Here is a 21,895-nt window from a genome sequence, read left to right on the forward strand (position 1 = left end):
AATTTAGAATTCTGTCAGAAAAGAGCCAAAGAGAAAGAAGAAACCAAGTCACAGACAAAACATATATGTATTTTGTTTATTGGTACCTTTCACTGAACAGCTAAGAGCTGTGTAGGCATTTGAAGAGCAAAGAGCATTTGATAAATATGTGCCCAATGATTCTAGATTTTATGGAGAAAGCAGAATCTGTGCGGTGCTCACCTATAAAGGTAAACCAGATTTTGGAGAATTCTGGCATACATTTCACAGATTTTCTTCTTCTACATGGGTCTTTCTGTCAATGAAACTAAGCTCAAGCTGAAATGTTAATCTTAGCATATTGTCTTAACTGAATATCTGTCTCATGTCTGTTATAACAGGGGTCACCAACCCCCAGGCCGTGGACTGGTATCGGTCCACAGCCTGTTAGGAACCGGGCCATGCAAACGGCGGGCAAGCGAGTGAAGCTTCATCTACACATGTGCAAGATCAAGGTTGCACATAAAACCACCACCACCCTTCGGAAGTCAATTTTTCTTCTAAAACCAGTCCCTGGTGCCAGAAAAGTTGGGGACCCCTGCCTTATAAAATTGGTTTGTAAATCAGATTTGGGTTATATTTAAAAATAACCTTAATATTTTTTTAAGATTTGCCACATATTTTTATCGTGCAGAAATGTCTATTGCGGTATGTGGAAAAATAATAGCCAAGATTTTCTTGTGCAATGACAGGGAAATTTTTTTCTTCTATAGCTATCTAAAGCTGTTGGTTCATGTCACCAAAGAAGAACCAGTAAATAAAACCATACCACAAAATCCAAACTATATAAATTATAGTTATAAACCAACAAACTAACTACAGTAATTGAATCTGAATTGGAATTACTGTGAAAAAAAACAGCAATATAATCATGCAGATCTTGAAAACTAGCTAATTTATTATCACATAAAATTTCATGGGTGGTACGGTATATTGTATTAGTTAAACAAAGTGGCCAATGATCTATAACACTTACATAAAAATAAACTGCTTAAAGTTAAAAATGTACAGGAGTCTTATTTTTTCTGTACTATACTAACATGGCTTTCTTTCTAGAATTTATAAACAAACTTTAGAGCAATACTGAAACTGGCCACAGAACAACTCTGTTAGGCTAGTGTTTGCAAGGAGGAAAGTTTAAGAGTTTCATTCAGCAGAACCCAGCTAGGTATGTGTTGACCATGGATGCACAACCAGGGATTAATTTTTGGCTTCAGAGTCAGTACTGGAATGGGCACAGCTGAAAATCTGCCTCCCCTCCCCACTGAGTGGTTTGAAGGGAATGGTTGAGGAGCAAAATAGCTAACTTAAGCTTTGAAGATGCTTCAAGTACACACTTCACTCCTCAAACAGAATCCCCTTCCTTCAAACTGGGCTCTATTAGACTTGTCATGCCAAGCAAAGCCTGGTGCCTGACTTGATGGAGACGGCACTCTTCTATGTTTAATGAATCCCTCCCAACACTCACCGCACTCCTGATGCTGCACCAACTAACAGTGGCAGCCACTGAATAGTATGCCTCACTAGAGAACAGCTCCATCTATACTGATTCTTGGAGCCTGCTAGTAGTTCTTGCGTATTCAGGATGCAAGGGAGGGACAGAGTGGTTGGTACACTCCACTTCATTTGCTCATGGGTGTGTTCTATATATGCACACACCTGTAAGTTGGATCTTCTAAAATGCAGTTATCAAGCTTTTCCTGTACTCAAAACTTTCTACTATGCTCACTTCTCCTGCTTGCACCAACACAGTACCAGCTGCAGACACAGACTGTAATTGCCCAGTAAAACTGCAGCCAGTGCGCTACAGCAATCCAGGAGAATTAGATAACACATGACAGGCAGGAGAAAAAGAGAGTAAGGTAAATACTGCCTCTGCAGCACATCTACCATAGTCATTCCATATAAATTGCAAGCTGTTTGATTAGCTATCAATGAAGCACGTTAACAGGATGAAGACCACAAAGAGAGGCTATATAGTCTTTGATGCTACTTTGCATCTCTCTGGGCAGCTCTGTGTGTTTGTCGTCTATTCTGTTTGGGCCCAATGTGTCACCAGAGCTCTGAATTAGGTGTGTGCATGAGAAAGAGAGAAAACAGACAGTAGTTCTTTCCTTGGAAGGAAGCAATTTGGAGAAAGGCTTTCCAATGTTGCTCAAAAGGGGGTTCATGCAGGATTTCTTTTCTTTCCAGAAGTAGCTCAGCTGTTTTCACATTTATGATCATGGCTCACAGAGGGAATTCTCCTACCCGCTAGCTAAACAAACATAAAACACCTCCTGACAGAGAAACTTTGCCAAGGTGGAGATCTTTGTGGTCAGAGGGATATCATAAAGGACATGTCCCCAGGCAGTAATGTTCAACACATGACACCTCAATTAAGAAGCCGGCTTCACACCTATCTTTTAGACCAATATTTACTTAAAAAAAAAAATCATAGGAGAGGCAAACGCTATTCTCCCCCCCCCCCCCGCCTCCCAAACAGTTTTCAGTTCTCAACCTCTGGCCTCTGCTGGAATAAGAAAGAAATATACCCTTAGTTGTCCGACCGGCTGTCAGAAATAAGGACGCTTTTCGAAAGCAGCCCGCTGCAATTGAGACTAATCTGAACTTGGCTCCTGAAAACATCCAGAATGAGACCGTTCGGTGCCCATAAAAACCCCACCAGAAGTCCACCGGCTACCCACAACTCCTAACCACGCACGCTCCCCTTTCAAAGGATGCAACGGAGCGCTGGGAAAGAAGCCCGGTCACGCAAGCTCTCTGGAGAGCTCGTCAAAGGAAAGTATCGGGCGGGGAAGGGGAAATCTCCAGGCACGAAGACGCCTCCGGAGCAAGCGGCTCTCGAAAATGCCGTGCAGAAGGGAGTGCCTCCGACCGGGAAGGAAACGGGGGAAGGGGTGGGCGAGAGAACGGAAAGGACCGGCGCGGCTCAAATGGCAAGAGGTTAAAAAAAGGGGGAGAGGGGAAGAAACCTTCCACTGGACCCAGCCAGGGAAATCCAAGCAGCCAGTCCTGGGGGTGGTGATGGGGGGGGGGGGGAAAGCGAAAGAAAACGGACGCCCCGTCCTCCCTTACCGTACATGGCTCAGCTGACCCTCCGCCGGCCGCCGGCCCGCTCTCCAAACTCAAGCTCCGCGGCGCGCGCTCGCTCGCTCGCTCTGCATCTGCGGCGCCTCTGGCGTTCATTCAGCCTTCGCGGCGCAGCCAGGAGTGGGAGGCACCAGCAGGGGGCATGAATGAAGCGACAAAGCACACGCAGGCGGCGGCGGCGGCGGCGGCACAATAGCGGCTCCTTCGCAGGCGGCTGCTGACGCTCGCTTTGCGCATGAGCGAGGGGGTTAGGGTGGCGACCAAGCAGGAGGCGGTCCTTTCCCCCCACCTCTAGCTAGACACGCCCCCCGCGAACCTGGGCGTGGGGGAGCTGGGGGTTTGGCCGTCTGAAAGGCTTGGTCTACCGACTCGTTGTTCTAATAACGCACGGGATCCCAAAGCTGCTTTTTTTTTTTTCTTTTCAAGAGGCAACTGGACTTTCTGGTTTTTCTTTGAAGACGTTTCGCTTCGCATCCAAGAAGCTTCTTCAGCTCTGACAGGATAGTGGGGAGCGGCTGAGCTGAAGAAGCTTCTTGGATGCGAAGCGAAACGCCTTCAAAGAAAAACCAGCAAGTCCAGTTTGCCTCTTGAAAAAAAGCACCTTTGGGACAACCATCACCTGGATGACTGAGAATCTCCATAGACAACGCGCGGGATGTTTTTGCTGTGGTGTTGTGGTTAGGGGGAGCCTTCTGTATCATGGTGAAGGGTGATGGGATTTGTAGTCCAAAAGATTCGGTTGGTGCCGGGATGAGAGGAATTGGATTTTCGAGATCAGAAGCCAAGAAGCGCTACAAGTTAAGGGATTTCGGTTGAATCCGCGAGGGATCGTGTTCCGAGTTACTCGTTCTCTTGGTTTGATTGGGTTTTTAAAAATATGATTAGTTTTGTTAACTAAGCTAACTCCATGGTCAGCGTTTTTCAACCTCAGCAGTTCTAAGATGCATGGACTGCAACTTCCAGAATTCTCCAGTCGGCTGGGGATTTCTGGGAGTTGAAGTCCACATATCTTAAAAATTGAGAAACAATGGATATGTCGTTTTTTCCCCATTAAGCTCCGTCCTCAACTTGCTTCAAAGCATGTGATACCCATTGCCATTGTCACGGAGTTCATCCACCTTGCTGCTTGTCCTCTTCTCTTTCCTTCCACTTTCCTAAGCAATACGATGAGTTCAGGGTTTTTGAGTCTCTGCATAATGCGTCCAAAATGCATCACTACAACTTGAGCCAGATCGCTTATTCCGTGACTGATTTGTTCTATTATCTATTTGTTTGTCTCCTTGGCTACCCATAGTATTTTCCTAATTTTATTCAGCACAAAGTGCAGAATTTAACTTCCAGTACTAGAGGTTCTTATAAGCACAGCATATGTCTAAGTTATCTTGAATGTTGACTTTCCTATTACACAGAATTTTCCTATACACTTTTTAATCTCCTTTGAATCATTTACTGTTGGTCCATTGATTTCCTTTAGCATGCTAATTTGAGGTTCAAACCCCCCTATGAGTCCAGAAATCTTTCAAAAAGCTTTTATTGTGTTTCTGTTTTTTTCATCTCCCATGTATTGCTTCTTGTCTGTTCTAAGAGGTCTCTGAAATTCTCAAGATCTTTCCTGTCTTTCTTGGCTTTGCTTTTTCTTGTCTTTTGGGCTTTTTCCAAATTGTTCTAACATGTAATTTATTTTGCTCTATTCATATTGGGCAGTCTCTTTCACATTGTTCATTAAGACTTATTTGATTTCACTCTGCAGCTCCTCTGGTTTCCTATTAGTGAGATTCAAAGCAGTTCCTTATGTTCTTCTTGAAATTGATGGTTATATATTCAATATCATATTGGCTTTGTTCTTCTTCTTTGGTTGGACAGTATGTGATCTGTTCTACAATTAGCCCCTGGCCACATTTGTTATGACTGGCTCTTTCATCTCTTAGTACTAATAATATAGTCAATTTTATTTCTATGTGCTCTGTCCGGTAGTGTCCACGTATACAGGCATTGTTTTGGTTGTTTAAAGAATACACTGGGAACGAAGAAATCATTGGATTGGCAGAAATTGCTAAATTGTCCTCTAGCTTAATTTCCTTTCCCTAGAAATTGGTGTTTTTCCTCCTTGCTATTACCAACTTTGACCTTCCAGTCCAAACACAAGCAACATATCTTGGTTGCATATTTTTCAAGTTTCAGGTTGAACTTGATCATAACACATGTCAATATCAGTGGTTGGGGTATAAACTTGAATACTTGTCATATTAAATAAGTGTCTGTAAGAACCTTAATTTATATTTGTTGGTCATTGCACCTAAGGTATCTTCCTATGGTAACATTGCCATTATTTTTTTTGTTTTGGATTGGGAATTGTGTGTGTGTGTGTGAGAGAGTGTGTGTGTGTGTGTGTGTGTGTGTGTGAGAGAGAGAGAGAGAGAGGGAGGGAGGGAGGGAGGGAGGGGAGGGGAGGGAGAGGGAGGGAGAGAGAGAGGGAGGGAAGGAGGGAGGGAGAGAGAGAGTGAGTTTCAATTTGCTGGTGCCCAGGATGTCAATGTGTAGTCAATTTATTTCATCTTTCATCATGTTGAGCTTTCCCATGTTGATGCTTTTTATATGTTTTCACTATAATTCTGTTTTTGCAGCTTCAGATTTTCTTTGTGGTATAGTCAGCAACTAGAAGTCCAGACAGACTTAATCTAGTACCATCATAAGCACCATTAGTATTCAAAAAATCCTTGGTTCTTCCTTATCCCACCTGAGGGGCCATGTCCAGCATTGTATTGATAATCACTTTTTTTTGCCTGTCCACATGCTTTTCCTAGTAAAAGACAGGAGTAGTTTACCACTGCCTTCTCCTGTGCAGTTTTGAATGGTGTCTTCTTTGTTGTCACTAAAGTGATAATCTGTCTCCAGCACCTTCTTGTATTGTGAAATTGAACAATATAAGGACTGCAATGAAACGATAGGACTAATACAAGTAATGTCTGAAACCCTCTTTCATTTCTCCACATACATAGAATTTCATCTCATGCTTGTCAGCATTTGTAAGGTTAGTGGCTGCTTAATAAAAATGCCCTCTTCTCTAACATTTTTCCAATGGCAGTTTCATCTGAAAAGCATGGCACTGTCTTAAACAAGTGTCAGTCATTGGAGACAATGTGCTGCCATTAGCATACAGTATCATATTCATGCAGCAGTTGAGATGTTTGCACCTGGCCTGCAAATGCAAATCAATGGGATGGATCTCCTGAAATATTTCAGGTCATGAAATGTCCCAAAATATTTTAACTTTGTGTTCAGTATTTAACACACATCAAGTATTTTCATCCAGAAATATTTTCATACAAGCAATAAGCACTGTTTTTAGACAGCCAATGAAGTGGTTGTTCAAAGATCTGATAAAAAGTTGGATTTAAGATTATGCCAGTAATGAGCGAAGAGCTCATTACAGAGAAAATCAAATATAAGGAAATAGTGCGGCAGCAATTGTAGGAAGGTGTTTACACCAGAGATACTCAATTTGGGAATATCCTTCTGTTGGGGATATAAAGAAATTCCAAGTGGGAGAAAGGATGTGAAGTGCTTAGCAAAATTATCAGTGTAAAAAAAATATTGGGATTTTCAGATGAAGATCTAATGAACTGGGATGTAGCAGGAAAGTTGAGGATGGAGGAGTGAACTGATTGGATGATCAGGAATGATTAGACTTCTGGGGAAGCCATGGTGAATTAAAGACAGCTCTTCAAAAGTTGAGCTGACGACTGTGGCAAAGATCAAGGAACCAGTGAGTAGACCAGTTCCTTGGAACTTATCTGGATAAGAGGATGGGAGATCACCTATATGTGCCCTGAATGGCTTCTCCTTATCAGGAGACCACAGGACAATGTTTTTTTGCAGGTTTGAGGATGAGGAGGTAACAAGATTAGCCATCTTGTTTGCAATTGTTGCACAGCCTTTTAAAGAACACTTAAGTTAGAAATCTTACTTTTACACTCATTTTCAGAAATTGCTCATTAACTGTTAAGTTATCAGAGACCTTTGGAATGTCAAGTTTGAAAATGCTGGATGAGCCTTCAGTCTTGAACAAAAGAACATGTTAATCATAAACTTAAGAATTTAAAGAACCTAAAACAAACAGCAAAAGGCTAAATAAGATTTTGATTTTAGAATGTTATAGGGTCCAGATAAAATTAAAATATTGAAAACTTTACAATAAGATTTTGGAATGATTCCAAATGAATCATTCCAAATTCAGCATAATCATAGTAATTTAAAACAAACAAAAATATTTCTTTCTTCCTATTCTCTACAAAACAAAATCCTAAAATTCACCAGCATTTATTTAATTAGAAAAATTGGTGTTGATTCAGATTAAGAGATGATTCTGTCCACTCCAGCTTTCGCTAATAATCTGCCGCAGAATTTTTATCCCCAGAAAGAATTGATTTCTCATTTGCCATCAAATTCTGCCCACTTTCCCCTGAAAAATGGATCTCTGGTATCATTTTGTGCTGCTTTTGTGGCTTATTCCAAAAGGGGGGATGTGGGGAGAATGGGGCAGGAGGATTGTAGACAGCAGCTTCACTAGGGAGTTCATCAAGAGCTTAGTGGTGGGGTAGAAAAACAAGTTAATTAACCAGACTTGAAATGTTGGGCTTGGACAATCTGAAACTGCGCTGCCTGCGTTATGATCTAAACACAATACACTGTGCTAGAATGTCTTACCTGTCAACAACTTCTTCAGCTTCAACCTCAATAATACACGGGCAAACAATCAGTACAAACTCAAGGTAAACCGCTCCCAACTTGATTGCAGAAAATACGACTTCAGCAACAGAGTGGTCAATGCCTGGAATGCTCTACCAGAGTCCATTGTTACATCCTCTAACCCTCACAGCATCAACCTTAAACTGTCTACCATGGACCTCATCCCATTCCTAAGAGGTCCGTAAAGGGGGCGTGCATAAGCGCACCAGAGTGCCTACCATCCCTGTCCTACTGTCCCCATTTATTTGTATTCATTTCTTTCATGCACATAGAGGTACATATAGTATAATCATGCAATCAAATTTCATTACAATGATAGACCAGCATAAACCATCACAATTAACAACCAGAATATTATCTAATCGTCTTTTAAAATCCAACAAGCAGCCTGGATATATAAACAATAGTTCATTTTTGTGAAAAACTTTGTTTGGCTTATTCTGAATCTGTTTTCAATCAATTGGTCAGAAGATTTATAGTATAGTTTTGTAAGTGGAAAAGCAACATTTCCCATACTGCTCTTCATTTTATGAATTGTTACAGTCTCCCATCTCTAATATCTGAGGCATCTACAGGTAGAACAATAAGCAATGATAGACAATTTCCTGTCCAATCTGCAATTTTGGAGATTTTAAAAAAGAAATTGGACAACCATTTATCTGAAATGGTCTAGTTTCCTGCTTCAGCAGAGGTTTGGAGTAGAAGACCTCTAAGATCCCTTCCCACTCTGTTATTCTGTTCTGTTCTTTTGTGTATTCTATTCTCTTTCTAGCCCCCCTTTCTTCATAAACAAGCAATATCTGTCTTATGATTATTTTGGCAGCACATTTTTTTTAAAAAAAATTTTTTGGGGGGAGGTCACAAGCAGAACTGTCACACACCCATACAGTACTGGTTGGCTTCACAAAACATTTTAAAGTTGATTTAGCATGTATTCTGAGATTGCAAAAGTAACACAATAAGGATCGCTCAATGCATGTTTTATATTGACTGGCTGTTGGCCCTGTAAAGTAAAAACTAAGAAACAGACACCATGCAGACCTAAAGCTACTTTTATTACAACAGCCATTGTAACTGAATCTTGCAAATCTAAAAATGCTTCCCTTTTTCTCTCTCTCTTACCTGGCTGTAAATTTTGGGGTGGGATATCTGAGATTTTTTGATAAATTATTTTTTTTTATCTAGACTCAGGCCTCATTTATGTGATCATTGTTTTAGTAATCTTCCCTCTGTCCTTTAAGGCCACTCTCTGTACCCATTATCCTCCATGCTCACTCACTCATCTTTCCATGCCACTCACTGGCATGGAAAAGAAAAAGAAAACTAATGGAAGAGGGACAGAGTATTATAAAACGAATAGCTATTATCTTAAGTAAGAACACTGCATTGTACCAAAATGTTTTGATGAACATTCTATTTGTGGTTTAATAGAGCAGCATCATTTCTAAGTTAACAATGCATTTCCCAAGCTGGCAAAATCCCTCTTGTTGCAGCAAATAGACCATTAAGTCCTATTTACTCAAGTTTTATCTGAGTTCACAGTCTCAACACTCTGCCACCTAAAGTTGTATATGACTAGCAAGAATAGGATTTATTGTGACTAAAGAGACAATTCATCTCACTGGAGGGAGGGGGGCACTGGACTCCCAGAATTACAAACTCAATCCCTCATGCTGACACCATAATTGCAGGCATCTGCAGTGCAGATAGATGTAATGGACATAATTATCAGTGTGAGAATGCCTTCTTGTAGCAGGCAAAAAGACAGGAGGGGTTATGGCCCCATGATGGAGGACCGCCTTGCATATACATGTACAGGTTTAATGCCCGGCTTACCTATCTAAAGGGATCACAAAAGCAAAACTGTTGAGAAAAGAAAATCCATTGTGATCTACCCAAGGTTAGCTGTCATGACTGGGAATGGTGGTAGTTGACAAACGTATCTCCAAAACGTTTATATAATGTTCATGAGGTTCTTACTAGAACTTCTACTCTAGATCTATCAGTGTATGGGCTGCAAAACTCCAGGGGCCATTAAGTGTCAGCAAAAAAAAAAATTAAATATCCTGTATCTTGTTCCTACTATTTAGAGATCATAGGAATGTTTGCAGTGCAAACATGGTCACCTAACTTTTATGGGCATTAGTGGGGGCCAGTATAAATCTAAGGACTATAGATGATGAGAGACAAAAGATCTAATTTGAAATCATATTAGCACCTGAGAATAAATCTTATTAATTAAATGTACAATCTTATTCAATCTTAATTTATCCAGGAGCAACCTCACCGAATTAAATGTATTTAGCTAAAACAGCCATCCCTGTTCCTGGTTGTTTGGTAAATGTGTTTTACAGTCCCTGGCATTTCAGAACAGATTAAAAAGATAAACATGGGATTTAGTACCGGTTAAAACAGAGGAATGAGCTAGAACAGAAGTATAAAGAATTTAGGGGAATGGAGCTATATGCTGTTTGCCAGAATCCCTTTTGAAGGCCGCAAAGCACCCTCCCATGATGTAGAGCCAAAGATAAATTTCACCCTTTCCATGGACTGGCTGTTCAGTTTGTGGGTATGGTCCTTAACACGTCATTCAAAGCCTGGTATGGTCTCAAGACCAGCATGGATTCTGCAACCTTAGCTCAGTGGATTGCATAACATTCTCAGAGACTCTTCCCATCCTGCTTACAATCTTTTTGGACTGTTGCCTTTTGGCAGAAGATACAGAACAATTAAAACTCGGACCACACGTTTTCTGAATAGTTTTTATCCCAGAGCTATAATTGCACTCAACAATGAACTAAAGGGTCACCATCAGTGAGCTGTTGGACGGCATTACTTGGTCTGTTGTGTGGATGTTTGGGTGGTTTAGGGGTGGGGAATTGTGGGGGGTGGGAGTGTGTTTGGGGATTGTTATGTGTGTTGAACCTGGTCTTTGGGTGTTAAGTGGATTTCGTTGTATGGGTATACTGTGTATACACGTACAATGACATTATTATTGTTATTGTTATTGTTCCATCATGTATAAATGTCCCTCCCCTCTGTCTTCTTGGCCCTATTCCCATTCCTATTTAAGAGATTTGATTGTCATTTAGGAGAAGATATGTAGAGCCTTTCTTAATGTTTCTCATTCATTTTTTCTGTTTTGATTGTATCTTCTCCTGCAGCCATACGTAAGCTCTTAATAGAGCATTTGTTATTGGCCACATCACAGAAAAATATGAATACAGTTCAGCCTTGCATCACAGGACTACAACTCTTTGATTTAAAATCTAACACAGACGTAAAGTTGCTTGATTTTCTTAAGTGAATTTCTCAGCTTCCCCTTTGCAAGTGGGGTTTTGTACTAAGATAATAATAATAATACCATGAACTTATCTTACTAGTTTGTTTACCAGGATTCTTGGCCTCAGCTGTTTGAATACTCTCTAAGAATGTGAATGGGTATTCTTAAAATTCCATGGAAGATACAGCTCGAAAAAGGATGTACTTTTCTGGAAATAGGGAAGCTCACCTCTCTCTGTGTGCAGCCTCCGTGGGGTTGAAAGAGCTTGATGTTTGTGTTTATGTATAAGCTGAAACTACCAAGAATCATTACTTCCACAACTGACGACAAGACAGAAATTCCCAAGCTGGCATTTTTTGCCTGTGTTTGCATAGAATTTCCATCATTCTGAAATGGCTGCCCCAGAGGATTTGATGGAAATAACTTTTCCATCACCATGCACCAAAGGTTTTTTCACTCTGTATTGAACGGAGTTTGGGGGGGGGGAGTGAGATGAATACTTTTTCCTGTTTATTCTTTTCTACAACCTTGAGCGAAGGAGACTCTGCCACTTTTGTCAGCAAAAGAAGAGAAGAAATATTGCCAAGAGAAGGTACTTGGTTCCAGTGGCAGCCTCCTTGTTGAATTAATTAAGCAAATGCCACCTGGTTTTTCAGGTTAAGCCACCAGAGGAGTCCATGCAAATGCAAACAAGTCATTGAGCCAGAAAATGAAGAAAGGAATGGAAAACCACGGTAGCGTTAATAACAGCAGCAGAGTCTGCTTCTGAGCAGTTGGTGGGGCAGGGATCTCTGGGGCTCGATTTCCATTGCTTGCAGATTGCTCCTCCAGGCTATTTTTGGTCTTTGTTCTGAATGTGAAACAGCAAGCAAGAGGTGTGCATTTGGGGAGCGGGCGATGCTGGCACAAATGTTCTGAAGCGAGATTAAAATGGAGAAGGTGTTGAGTCTGAAGGGCTATTTCTCAGGGTAAACATTTCACCCTTTACTCCTCTCTCCCTCCCTCTCCCCCAAATACCAAGAGACTTTGTCAGTAGCAGTAATAGCTGCTGCTGCTGCTGCAGTTCCTTTGGATGGACTGCAGTAGTTCCACATAATTTCTGTGGGCCAAGGACATGTTTGGAAGAAGGAGGCTGTCAGAACTTGGCATCCTTAAATCCTTGAGTAATTATTAGGATGCCTGGTTAGGCTGTTCCAGAGAACAGAGAATAGTGCCAAAAGCCTTTCAAGGGGGAGGATGAAACAGCATAGAACAGCCTGAGGCAGGCAGGCAGGCAAAAACAAGTAAGTACAGACAGCAATAAATACTGATGCTGTCAATTGGGAAAAATGGGGAGGGGGGTTGTTAAATGAAGTTCAGGGATTTTATTCTTACATGTGTGGATGTGTGTGTATAAAACAGCACTGTCTTCTGGTTCTGTTTGGAAAACACAACTTTGAATCAGGGTTGTCCAGCATCAAGCAGCAGAGCATAAACCAAGGAGCTGCAGGTTCTGCAGGACCTTGGAGAGCTCCCATGGAAGGTAGATGTTGCAACACCTGCCCAACTAAATACTGTAAAATACTGTCTATAGTGAACCTATCTGTTCTGTGAGGACCTCCATAGAGGGTTTGCTCAAGTAACCATCATGATGTGAAGGAGCCTTGGTGGCACAGCAGACTAAAGTGCTGTTAAGTAGCACTTAGCTGCCAGCTGCCTGCAATTACTGCAAATTCAAATCTCACCAGGCTCAAGGTTGACTCAGCCTTCCATCCTTCCAAGGTAGGTAAAATGAGGATCCGGATTGTGGGGCAATAAGTTGACTTTGTATAAAAAAGAACACTGCTTGGGGGTGTGTGTGAAAGCCCTACTAAGCAGGTATATACAAAAGTATGAAGGGTATTGCTTAACGCATTGTAAGCTGCCCTGAGTCTCCGGAGAAGGGCGGCATATAAATCGAACCAATAAATAAATAAACTTATGGGTGTATGGAATAGAAAATAAGTCATCTCTGTTTCGAGGGGCCCATTTTCTAGACTATTCTGTCCTCAGAATTAGCATCTGGATTATTCTGTGCTGGCATTATTTTATTTAAAAGGACTCTTTATGTCTAAGTTAGATTGGTGAGCCTTCATGTATTGTTATTGCATCTCATCTTTTGAAATTGTTTTCGTTGTTGTACACTTTTCAGAATCTTAGGATAGAAATACATAAGGATACACACATACATTGTTCATAATAAATAAATGCCCAAAGAGCCATTTCTTCCTGGATTTATCCAACATGCTATATGTCATATTTTTTTCATTATGTGTTTACATAAGATCTTATGTAAATCATATTATGGCTTAAGAGGATGGCCTTGTTCATACAACATGCTAAAAGAATGCCAAAACAATGGTTAAACTCCCACAAAGCTATCCACTTAAACCAAATCTAACTTGAACTGCTCAGTAATATAGAGTCCATTCTCTTCTGTTCTTGAGCTCATGTTAGCCCTTCAGACAGACAGAGATCCCAGGAATGCTACTTTATTGTCCCAGGATATAATAACAGAATTTTGACAGCATATCCATGTTTGCCCTATCTTGCAGTAAATAAAATCAAGGTGGGGTTATTTTGAGTTTCTTTCTCAGGCTTCTTTTTAACTGTGGACTGTCCAGTCTATTAATAATTGCTTGTTCCTCCCCATTCCCCATTAATGGCTCCCTCGTATATTCTTCAAGGTCACTTTTACACATATTAAGAATCTGACTCATGTAGAACGCTAAACACTTGATCTGGTTTTTATCATTAGGCAGATACAATGTGATCTGAGTGGATGAAACATTGAAATCTGTCCCTTATCATAGTCAGATCACCATCTGATTGCTTTAGAAGGAAACAAAGCCACCAACTTGCATAGGGAGAAGACATCTCTGCAATCAATCTGTCCTAGGCATCTAATAGAACTACTGAGTTTCCAGAGAGCTTTTGAGGCTCTGGTGGGCAATTCTTCAAGATTCTTGTCACCTCTTGGGGTGAAAGGAAGACTGTAGTCTTGGAGAGAATTGCTCCTGAGTAATCTCTCCCTGCTGGCTAATTCAAGGAAAGCTGTTTGTTTCCTGAAGAGCTCCAGGAAGTGAAGTGGCAGATGAGAACGGTAGAAAACAAGTAGTGAACCTACTTGTGATTGCATATGTTAGAATATATGCTTGAACTTCATGTTCCTGGAAAATACCCAGCACTTTGTTCACTTGCTAAAAAACTTGCAATGGCAAAGTACCTACTTTGCATGCAGAATGATCTAAGAAAGCAGGACTAGCAAAACATCTTTTGTAAACTGACCTTGACTAGTTGCTGTTAGTTGGAGGTGATGCTTCTAGAAGACATGATTTACCTGTCAGGGTTCCAATGAAAGAAAACTCTGAGGCTTGAATTTCTTCAAAGCTACATTTTATTAGAGATGTCATATTGGCACACTTGGGAAAACCCAAATTTGAAAGTTTCCAGGTTTTCCCCACCCAAAGAAAAGTTCAAGTCCCTGCCCAACATCCACAAGTGCATCACATGATCCAATCAAACAACCGTCCCAACTGGCGATGCCTCCCAGGTCCAGCCTCCCAGGTGCAGGGCAAGGCGGCCTTGACTTTCTGAGAAAGGAATGTTATGACTATACATCACCCATGCTCCATACAATCCCCCTTCCCAATTTCCCACAGCAGTAAATGTGGCAGGCCTGAAGGCCCAATACAAAAGATGGCTTCCAGGTCTGATATTACCCTTGAATAGAGCAGCTTTGTATGTTGTTTTTCTTTTTGTTCCTATAATCATGAAGGCTAGAACCTGAACCTTTACTGTAAAACAAAGAGAAATGTTTCCTACACATTATCTTGTGGATTTAATTAATTAATTATTATGATTTATATAGCCACCCATCTCTCATAAGTGACCCTAGGTAATTATAAGTATTAAACACACACACACATGCACCCATGACATAATTCTTATCTGGTATGAACGCTTGCAGATATCAACTTTGGTTGGCCAAGTGGCATCTGCTTTGAATGGCAGATATAGTGTAAATAGGAGTCTTTTCCAGTCTTCTAACCTGAGAAGCTTAATGTCAAAATTCCAGGATTCCTGAAGAAGCAAAATGCATGGTGAGGCAGAAAATTATGGTCCTTTCAGAACTAGCTTGGCCAGCATAACCCTCAAGAATACACCTGTGGCCATTATTGGTAATACAATGTGCCAATTTTAATTAATTAAATGTTACAGGGGAAATCATATTCACAAAGCAGACTCATTTCCTCTGCCTACAGACAGTTCTCATCCCCATAGCAATAGCACTTAGACTTATATACCACTTCAGAATTCTTTACATCCCTCTCTAAGCGGTTTACAGAGTCAGCATATTGCCCCAATAATCTGGGTTCCTCATTTTATTGACATCAGAAGGATAACAAGCTGAGTCAACCTTGAGCCAGTGAGAATCAAACTGCCAAACTGCAGGCAGCCAGCAGTCAGCAGAAGTAGCCTGCAGTACTGCATTCTAACCACTGCGCCACCACGGCTCATAGAAAAGGAAGTAAATTGTAAGTACTCTTATTTTCTCAATAACCACAGCAACACCAACTGTGCTCAAAACTTCATTGAGATTCATCAGTGGTAATGAAGGCTATCTGTTTTAAGATGGTGCAGTTTGGATCTGAAAGTCCTGAATGGATTGGAGAATATTATATTTAAGAAAAATTAAAACCTATAGAAATAAAGATGTGCACCATTAAACAGGAGCCTTTTTTGTGTTGTTTTCTGCAAAACAAGAGGATACTAATTTATGTTGTAACACCCCAGCCTGGTATCTTACAGTTGTTCTTGAGTAAAACTTCTATCCAGGGCCGGATTTTCCTATAGGCTAACTAGGCTTCAGTCTAGGGCCTCAAGATCAAGAGGGGCCTACATTCCCTACATTCAAATTGTTAGCAAAATTAAAATTACACTTTCACTATAGGTGAAAGGGCCTCATAAGTGGAATAGCCTAGGGCCTCTTTTCATCTAAATCCGGCCCTGCTTCTATCTTTTGCCTACATGAGGATCATGATAGCAGGGCAAATAATCATTTTAGTGACAGCAGTTGCAGTTTCTTTCCTTTTCTATTTCCTTTGTTATTTTCCGAGATCTCCACCTAATGCTGAAAAAGACTGATGCTCATCAATGTAATGAAAACAGTACTAAAGAAGAAAATAGATTCTTTTGTTGCCTCAGCTACAAAAAGAAGCCAGAATAGATCTCATGCTTGAGTTTAGGCAAGAGATTGGATGCTTACCCAAAATGTGACAAGATTACTAAGCATATATGGCCAAAAAGAAAATCTAGGTCTGATCACTAACCTGAGAATGATCTCTAGACTACATCAGCACAGTTTTTGATTCTGTCAACAACAAACACAACCTATAAACATTTCCTTCCTAATATGTCCTTTGAACCTGGCATGATTTTTATGCGGGAGGATTGTTGGTTTTATTCCAGTAACCAAAAGATATTTCAGATCCAGAAAAAGTCTGTTTCTTAATGTAAGTGCACATCTATTGGACTGAGATCCTATCTTGCAGTTGGTTCCAGCTGGTAGATCAAGAGGTGCTAGTAACCAACAAAACAGATGCTACAAAGCTGCATTTTACCCATAGAGTCAAGGAGGGCTCACCACTCCAATTAGTTTGGTTGTAACCTTGATTTCCCTCTAGCCATTATTTATGTCTATCACTCAGAATATATTTGTAGTAGAATTATACAAAGAGTATGTAATTGATATCTTGCCCACTCAGGTTATTGGAGTGCACAAGACAGGCCAGTCACGTGGAATGAACTGTCAGGGAAGTGTCAAAAGTGGCACTTGTGAACAGAAGTTGTCAGTTGCCTTGTCTGATTGCATTGAGTAAGATGCTCATTTGTATTATTAAGCAGCAATGAATGATGACTCAGACATCTGCCTTTCAGGGCTATTGATCAGTCAATTAAAACCAGACTTTTGATAAAATCTTTTATTTGATTTCCCTTGAAATTGAGAGAATATAGAGCTAATGAAATAAATTCAAATATATATATCTGCCCTAAGGCCATGGTCTTTGTCTTCCTTTTAGTTCAAAATGGATTGGGGAAATAATTAAAAAATGGGGTACAAATGTCTATGAGACCTTAAGAGCAAAACAACTCTCTTAAAGAATTAAACCCTCCCCTAAAGAACTTCCCTAAAGTTTGTTGTAAGATGGAATGAAGGAAGAGTGTGGTTAGATGAAAAGATCAATGATTGTGATCAAGTGTGCCAGAGATTAGATTGTGAGATAAAAAGTGAATGCTGTATATTTCAGTAGAAATCTGCCATCTTTGCTTGCAATAATAGAGTGGATAGTTGTCATAGATTGTCACTGAGGTGATCTGTATGTAAATCTTTATTCAGCCTTAGGGATTGCTGAGTTGAGACTGATTCTCAGATGAATGTAATAATTAATCAGCAAGAATTTATAATACCCCAAATAACATTATTTTGGCAGTATAAAATCTCACACTGTTGTTAGGCAGATAAAATAAGCCAATTCTTAATGAACCCAATAAAATAGTTTCTAATATCAATAGCTACTCATCAGTGAGAGCTTGTGCTTATGCTTATAGACCAATGTCTATGGAGATTCTCAGTCATCCAGGTCATGGTTGTTCCAAAGGTGCTTTTTCAAGAGGCAACTGGACTTTCTGGATTTTCTTTGAAGACGTTTCGCTTCTCATCCAAGATGCTTCTTCAGCTTGGATGAGAAGCGAAATGTCTTCAAAGAAAAACCAGAAAGTCCAGTTGCCTCTTGAAAAAGCACCTTTGGAATTTATAGATCAATATTTCTCAACCTTGACAATTTTTAGGTGTATGGATTTCGACTTCTAGAATGCTCTGGCCAGCTCCTCTATTTTTTACAATAGTATTTTTATGCTTGCTTGTGTCATCTAAGTATTTTAAAAACGCCTGTTCTCTCTGGATAATTTTGTCTCACTGTAATAATGGGTAACATTAAGCTGTCCATGACAGGGAATAATTTTATAGTGAGACTATTAATAGTAATATTTACGTACATTGTACTATTTACACCCGGAAGTAAGAATACCCTGAATTTAAGACAATCACCCCCAGAGGAGGATCAATCAGAAAAACCACATTTACCTCCATTATGATCCTCTCAGCAACTCTAAAAAGATCTTACAATTTTGAAATTAATTTCACTTTTAAAAACCCTGATCTTCCTTTCCAAAGGATAGATTCTCGCCACTTGGGAATACTGTAATTATTTTTCTAAGAGGATGTAATTCAAGAATATTATTATCATGCATTTTAAGAAAATCAGATGTACAGTTTTATTACACTTGCTAGGAATGCTACTGAGGTTCTATTATTGCTGTTTTGGCAATATAACTAAAGGTCTCCCAGAAATCGAGAAACTGATAAAAAAAAATTCTAAAAGTTTGAGACATTTCTATTTCTTAATACAGAAGTAGGCTGTCAGAGAATCTGATCCCTACCAGCTTGATTAATATATTTGTACCTCCAGGCCTCAGCCTGTCCAGGCTGAGGCTTGGACAAATGACAGACATCTCTTAGATCAAGAATAAGTTGCAGAGGCTTACAAAGGTGAATAGTGTCAGCTAAAAATATTTGCTGCTGGAAGCCAAGTCTAAAAATGTCTCTCTCACTCCTACAGATAACAGTTCAAAACTGATGAGTATAACCTGAACACCCTGAGTCATTTTTATGCTCCCAGCCCATCCTGCATCTTGGATATAGACCATACTGAAGCTCCAAAAGATGGAGGACAAAATGCATTTTATTTATACATCAAATTTGGAAACTGCCCATCTCACTCACAGAGGAAATCTGGATGGTGTACAACCAATACATAACAACCACATAAATATTATACAATATATATTATATTAAATACTATCTGCCACATGGAGGCAGTTAAAACAAGAATCGAATAAAGTTAAAAAGATGGGAAGAGGCCCTTCAGGAGAAATTCCACAAGGGAGTTACTTCTGAAAGGGCGGGAGAGTGTAGTCCTACCTCACCTCTGGGGGAAGGACAGGGGCAACCACAGAGAAGGCTCTGTTCCTGACCCCACTAGTCAAAATTCTTTAATTGATGGATCTGGTAGAATAGGCCAATGTAATGAGTAAAAAAAATGGTTCTGGAGATAACTTGACCCTATTATGAAATGAATGGAATAGGTTTTAAATCCTTATTTTATTTCTGATTATGTGCCATCAAGACAATGTTGGATTATAATAACCACAAAGATAGATTTTCTCTAGGACCCACGTCCCCAGTTTGGTCCTTCTGATCCAACGATGCACTCATTGCTGCTGTAACGTGCTGCTGGTCATCTTTTTTTCCCTTTTCTTCTGTCATTTTATTTTATTGCACTCCTAGATGCTGAATCAAATTAAATTTTTACACCAGGCTCACCTACATTTTTGTGCCATTTCTTTATTTTATTTTATTTTATTTTATTTTATTGAAAAGACAGTGCCATGTCAGGATAACAATGCAAATAAAGCAAAGCCAGAGAGAGATCAATGGTAAATCTTAACATTCATGCTAATAACTATAACTATATTATGTTAACAGTAATTGCAACAATACAACCAAAAAAAAAAAGGAAATAAAGGAAACCTCAATTAAGTTTCTAGCTTATTTACAAATTTTTCCATATTATATTCATAGTTTTATACATCTTCGTTGTACTGACATTCATTAACTTCCCTCTCATTTCTACCTCTTGTCTCTATCCATTCATAAAATTTATTCCATGTCCTGTAATATTTCGAGTTTTCTTTATCTTTAATTTTTAAAGTTAATCTGTCCATTTCAGCACAATCCCAAATTTTCCTAATTATGTCATCATCCGGTGGGGTGTTCACATTTTCCAATATTTAGCATATATAATTCTAGCTGCCATCAATATATGTAACACTAAGTAAATGGTTGCTTTATCATAACTTTCCAACAATATACTAAGAGGCACGTTTCTGGTTTGAATTCAATATGTTGCTCAGTTATCATTTCTAGCCATTTATGGATTTTCTCCCAGTAACGCCTTGCTTTCTTACATGTCCACCACATGTGGAAGTATGTTCCTGGAGTCTGGTTGCATTTCCAACAATTTGCGGAGAAGTTCTTATACATTTTGGCCAATTTTGCTGGCGGCAAGTGCCACCTGTAAAACATTTTTGCAAAGGTTTTCTTTATATGCCGTGGCCATTGTCAGTTTGTAGTTTCTCTCCCAAATTTTTAACCATTTTTCTAATTCTATGTTGTATCCAAAATTTTGTGCTGTTTTTGATCATAGCTGTTCTCTCTCTCTCTCTCTCTCTCTCCCTCCCTCCCTCCCTCCCTCCCTCCCTCCCTCTCTCTCTCTCTCTCTCTCTCTCTGTGGGTATCTGGTGTCTGTCACTTACCAGCATGCCACATGAAGGTTAAGTATCACTCTTGGTTCCCCCTGTCCCTGCCAACATTCACTGCAACTAATTAATAAACAACAAAGGAATCCAAGAACTTTTGATAAGCAAACTGTACAGTAGGAAAAGCCACCCGGAAAGAATTCCTACAATGGTAGTATTTCAAATGCAAGCTCAGTTTTATATGAACCGGTGTCTGCATTTCTCGTCCCTCTTTCTCCCATCTGCCTCATATAAAGGACTAGACTCTGGGCAATGCTGCATTGGGTTGCTTGTTTCTGGCTGGATAGGGGGAATTTCCCAGTGCCTGCCTTTCCCTTTAGAGATTGTCCCCTTCTCACTAGTCTCTGTCTTTCTTTTGTCTTCCTAGACATCTGCACACATGGATGCCTTCACCCTTTGGAACAGAAACCCATGAAATCATTGTTGCTCTGCTGCTATAATCAAAACACTAGGGAATATGTTGTTGTTCCTAGGCTCCTCGGTAGATCTATGGAAACTTTTAGCAAGGAAGAACTCATAGCTCAGCTTCATAGGAACTGAGTTGCAACAGTCCTAATTTTCAACTTAAAAATGGTTTAAAAAGGAGGGGGGAGGAAAGGGAGAGGGAGAGGGAAGGGAGGGGAGACAGGGGAGGGGAGGGGAAGGGAAGGGGGAGGGGAAGGGAAGGGAAGGGAAGCTTTGCAGTGCTTTAGATAAGAGGACGGAAAAATACTTCACTCAGGGCAGCAATCCAAAATGTGCCCCCTTGGAATTATTAGGGCAAAAGGGAGCATTAGGTTTGATGGCATTTCATTGATTAAATGGAGGAGCATCTGGTCATCTGCAAGCTTAGAAAAACCCAGCATTAGCTGGTCACCAAAAAATATAGCAGCCAAGTAACCTAGGTTGAAATGGCTGCACAAGGCAGGCCACTGCCACTGAAGAGGAGAGGACATGCCAGCTGTTATAGCCAATCATTGCTGGAGCTGCTACCTGAACAAATCAAAGCACTGGAGACCATTTGCTCTGAAGGATTTTAAGATTGCTTGGGTCAGAAATCAGCCATTTTGAATCAAAGCTAGTAAACATGGTATAAAGGGGTTTGCAAGGGATTATTTATGAGTGAGAGGAGGATGTTGGCAGTTCCTGCGCTTGGCAGGCTGTGAGTGGTACGGGAAATTTAATTTAGAATAACAGCATTGAAAGGGACCTTGGAGGTCTTCTAGTCCAACCCCCTACTTGAACAGGACCCTATATCATTCTGAACAAATGGCTGCCTAATCTTTTTTTTGAAAACCTCCAGTGATGAAGGCA

The 21,895-nt window shown here is 40.2% G+C and overlaps 1 protein-coding gene across 4 annotated transcripts in view; it reads right to left on the minus strand.

The window, feature by feature from the left end:
• The window catches only part of EFR3B (EFR3 homolog B), a 138,545-nt gene that overhangs the window by 110,334 nt on the left and 6,316 nt on the right, over positions 1–21,895 (minus strand). The window contains exon 1 of one of the 4 annotated variants that reach the window (XM_070932185.1): positions 3,097–3,146. The exons of 2 other annotated variants lie outside the window; for them this stretch is intronic. In XM_070932185.1, coding sequence (XP_070788286.1) covers positions 3,097–3,103 — 7 coding nt within the window. In that variant the 5' untranslated portion in view covers positions 3,104–3,146. Of the gene's footprint in view, positions 1–3,096; positions 3,147–21,895 lie in introns of those variants that run through there. One more of the 4 variants, XM_070932187.1, reaches the window with a different exon arrangement.

This window comes from Pituophis catenifer, unplaced genomic scaffold, assembly GCF_029215685.1.
Source record: "Pituophis catenifer annectens isolate HBS135680 unplaced genomic scaffold, rPitCat1.0.hap2 SCAF_1, whole genome shotgun sequence".
Taxonomy (NCBI): domain Eukaryota; kingdom Metazoa; phylum Chordata; class Lepidosauria; order Squamata; family Colubridae; genus Pituophis; species Pituophis catenifer.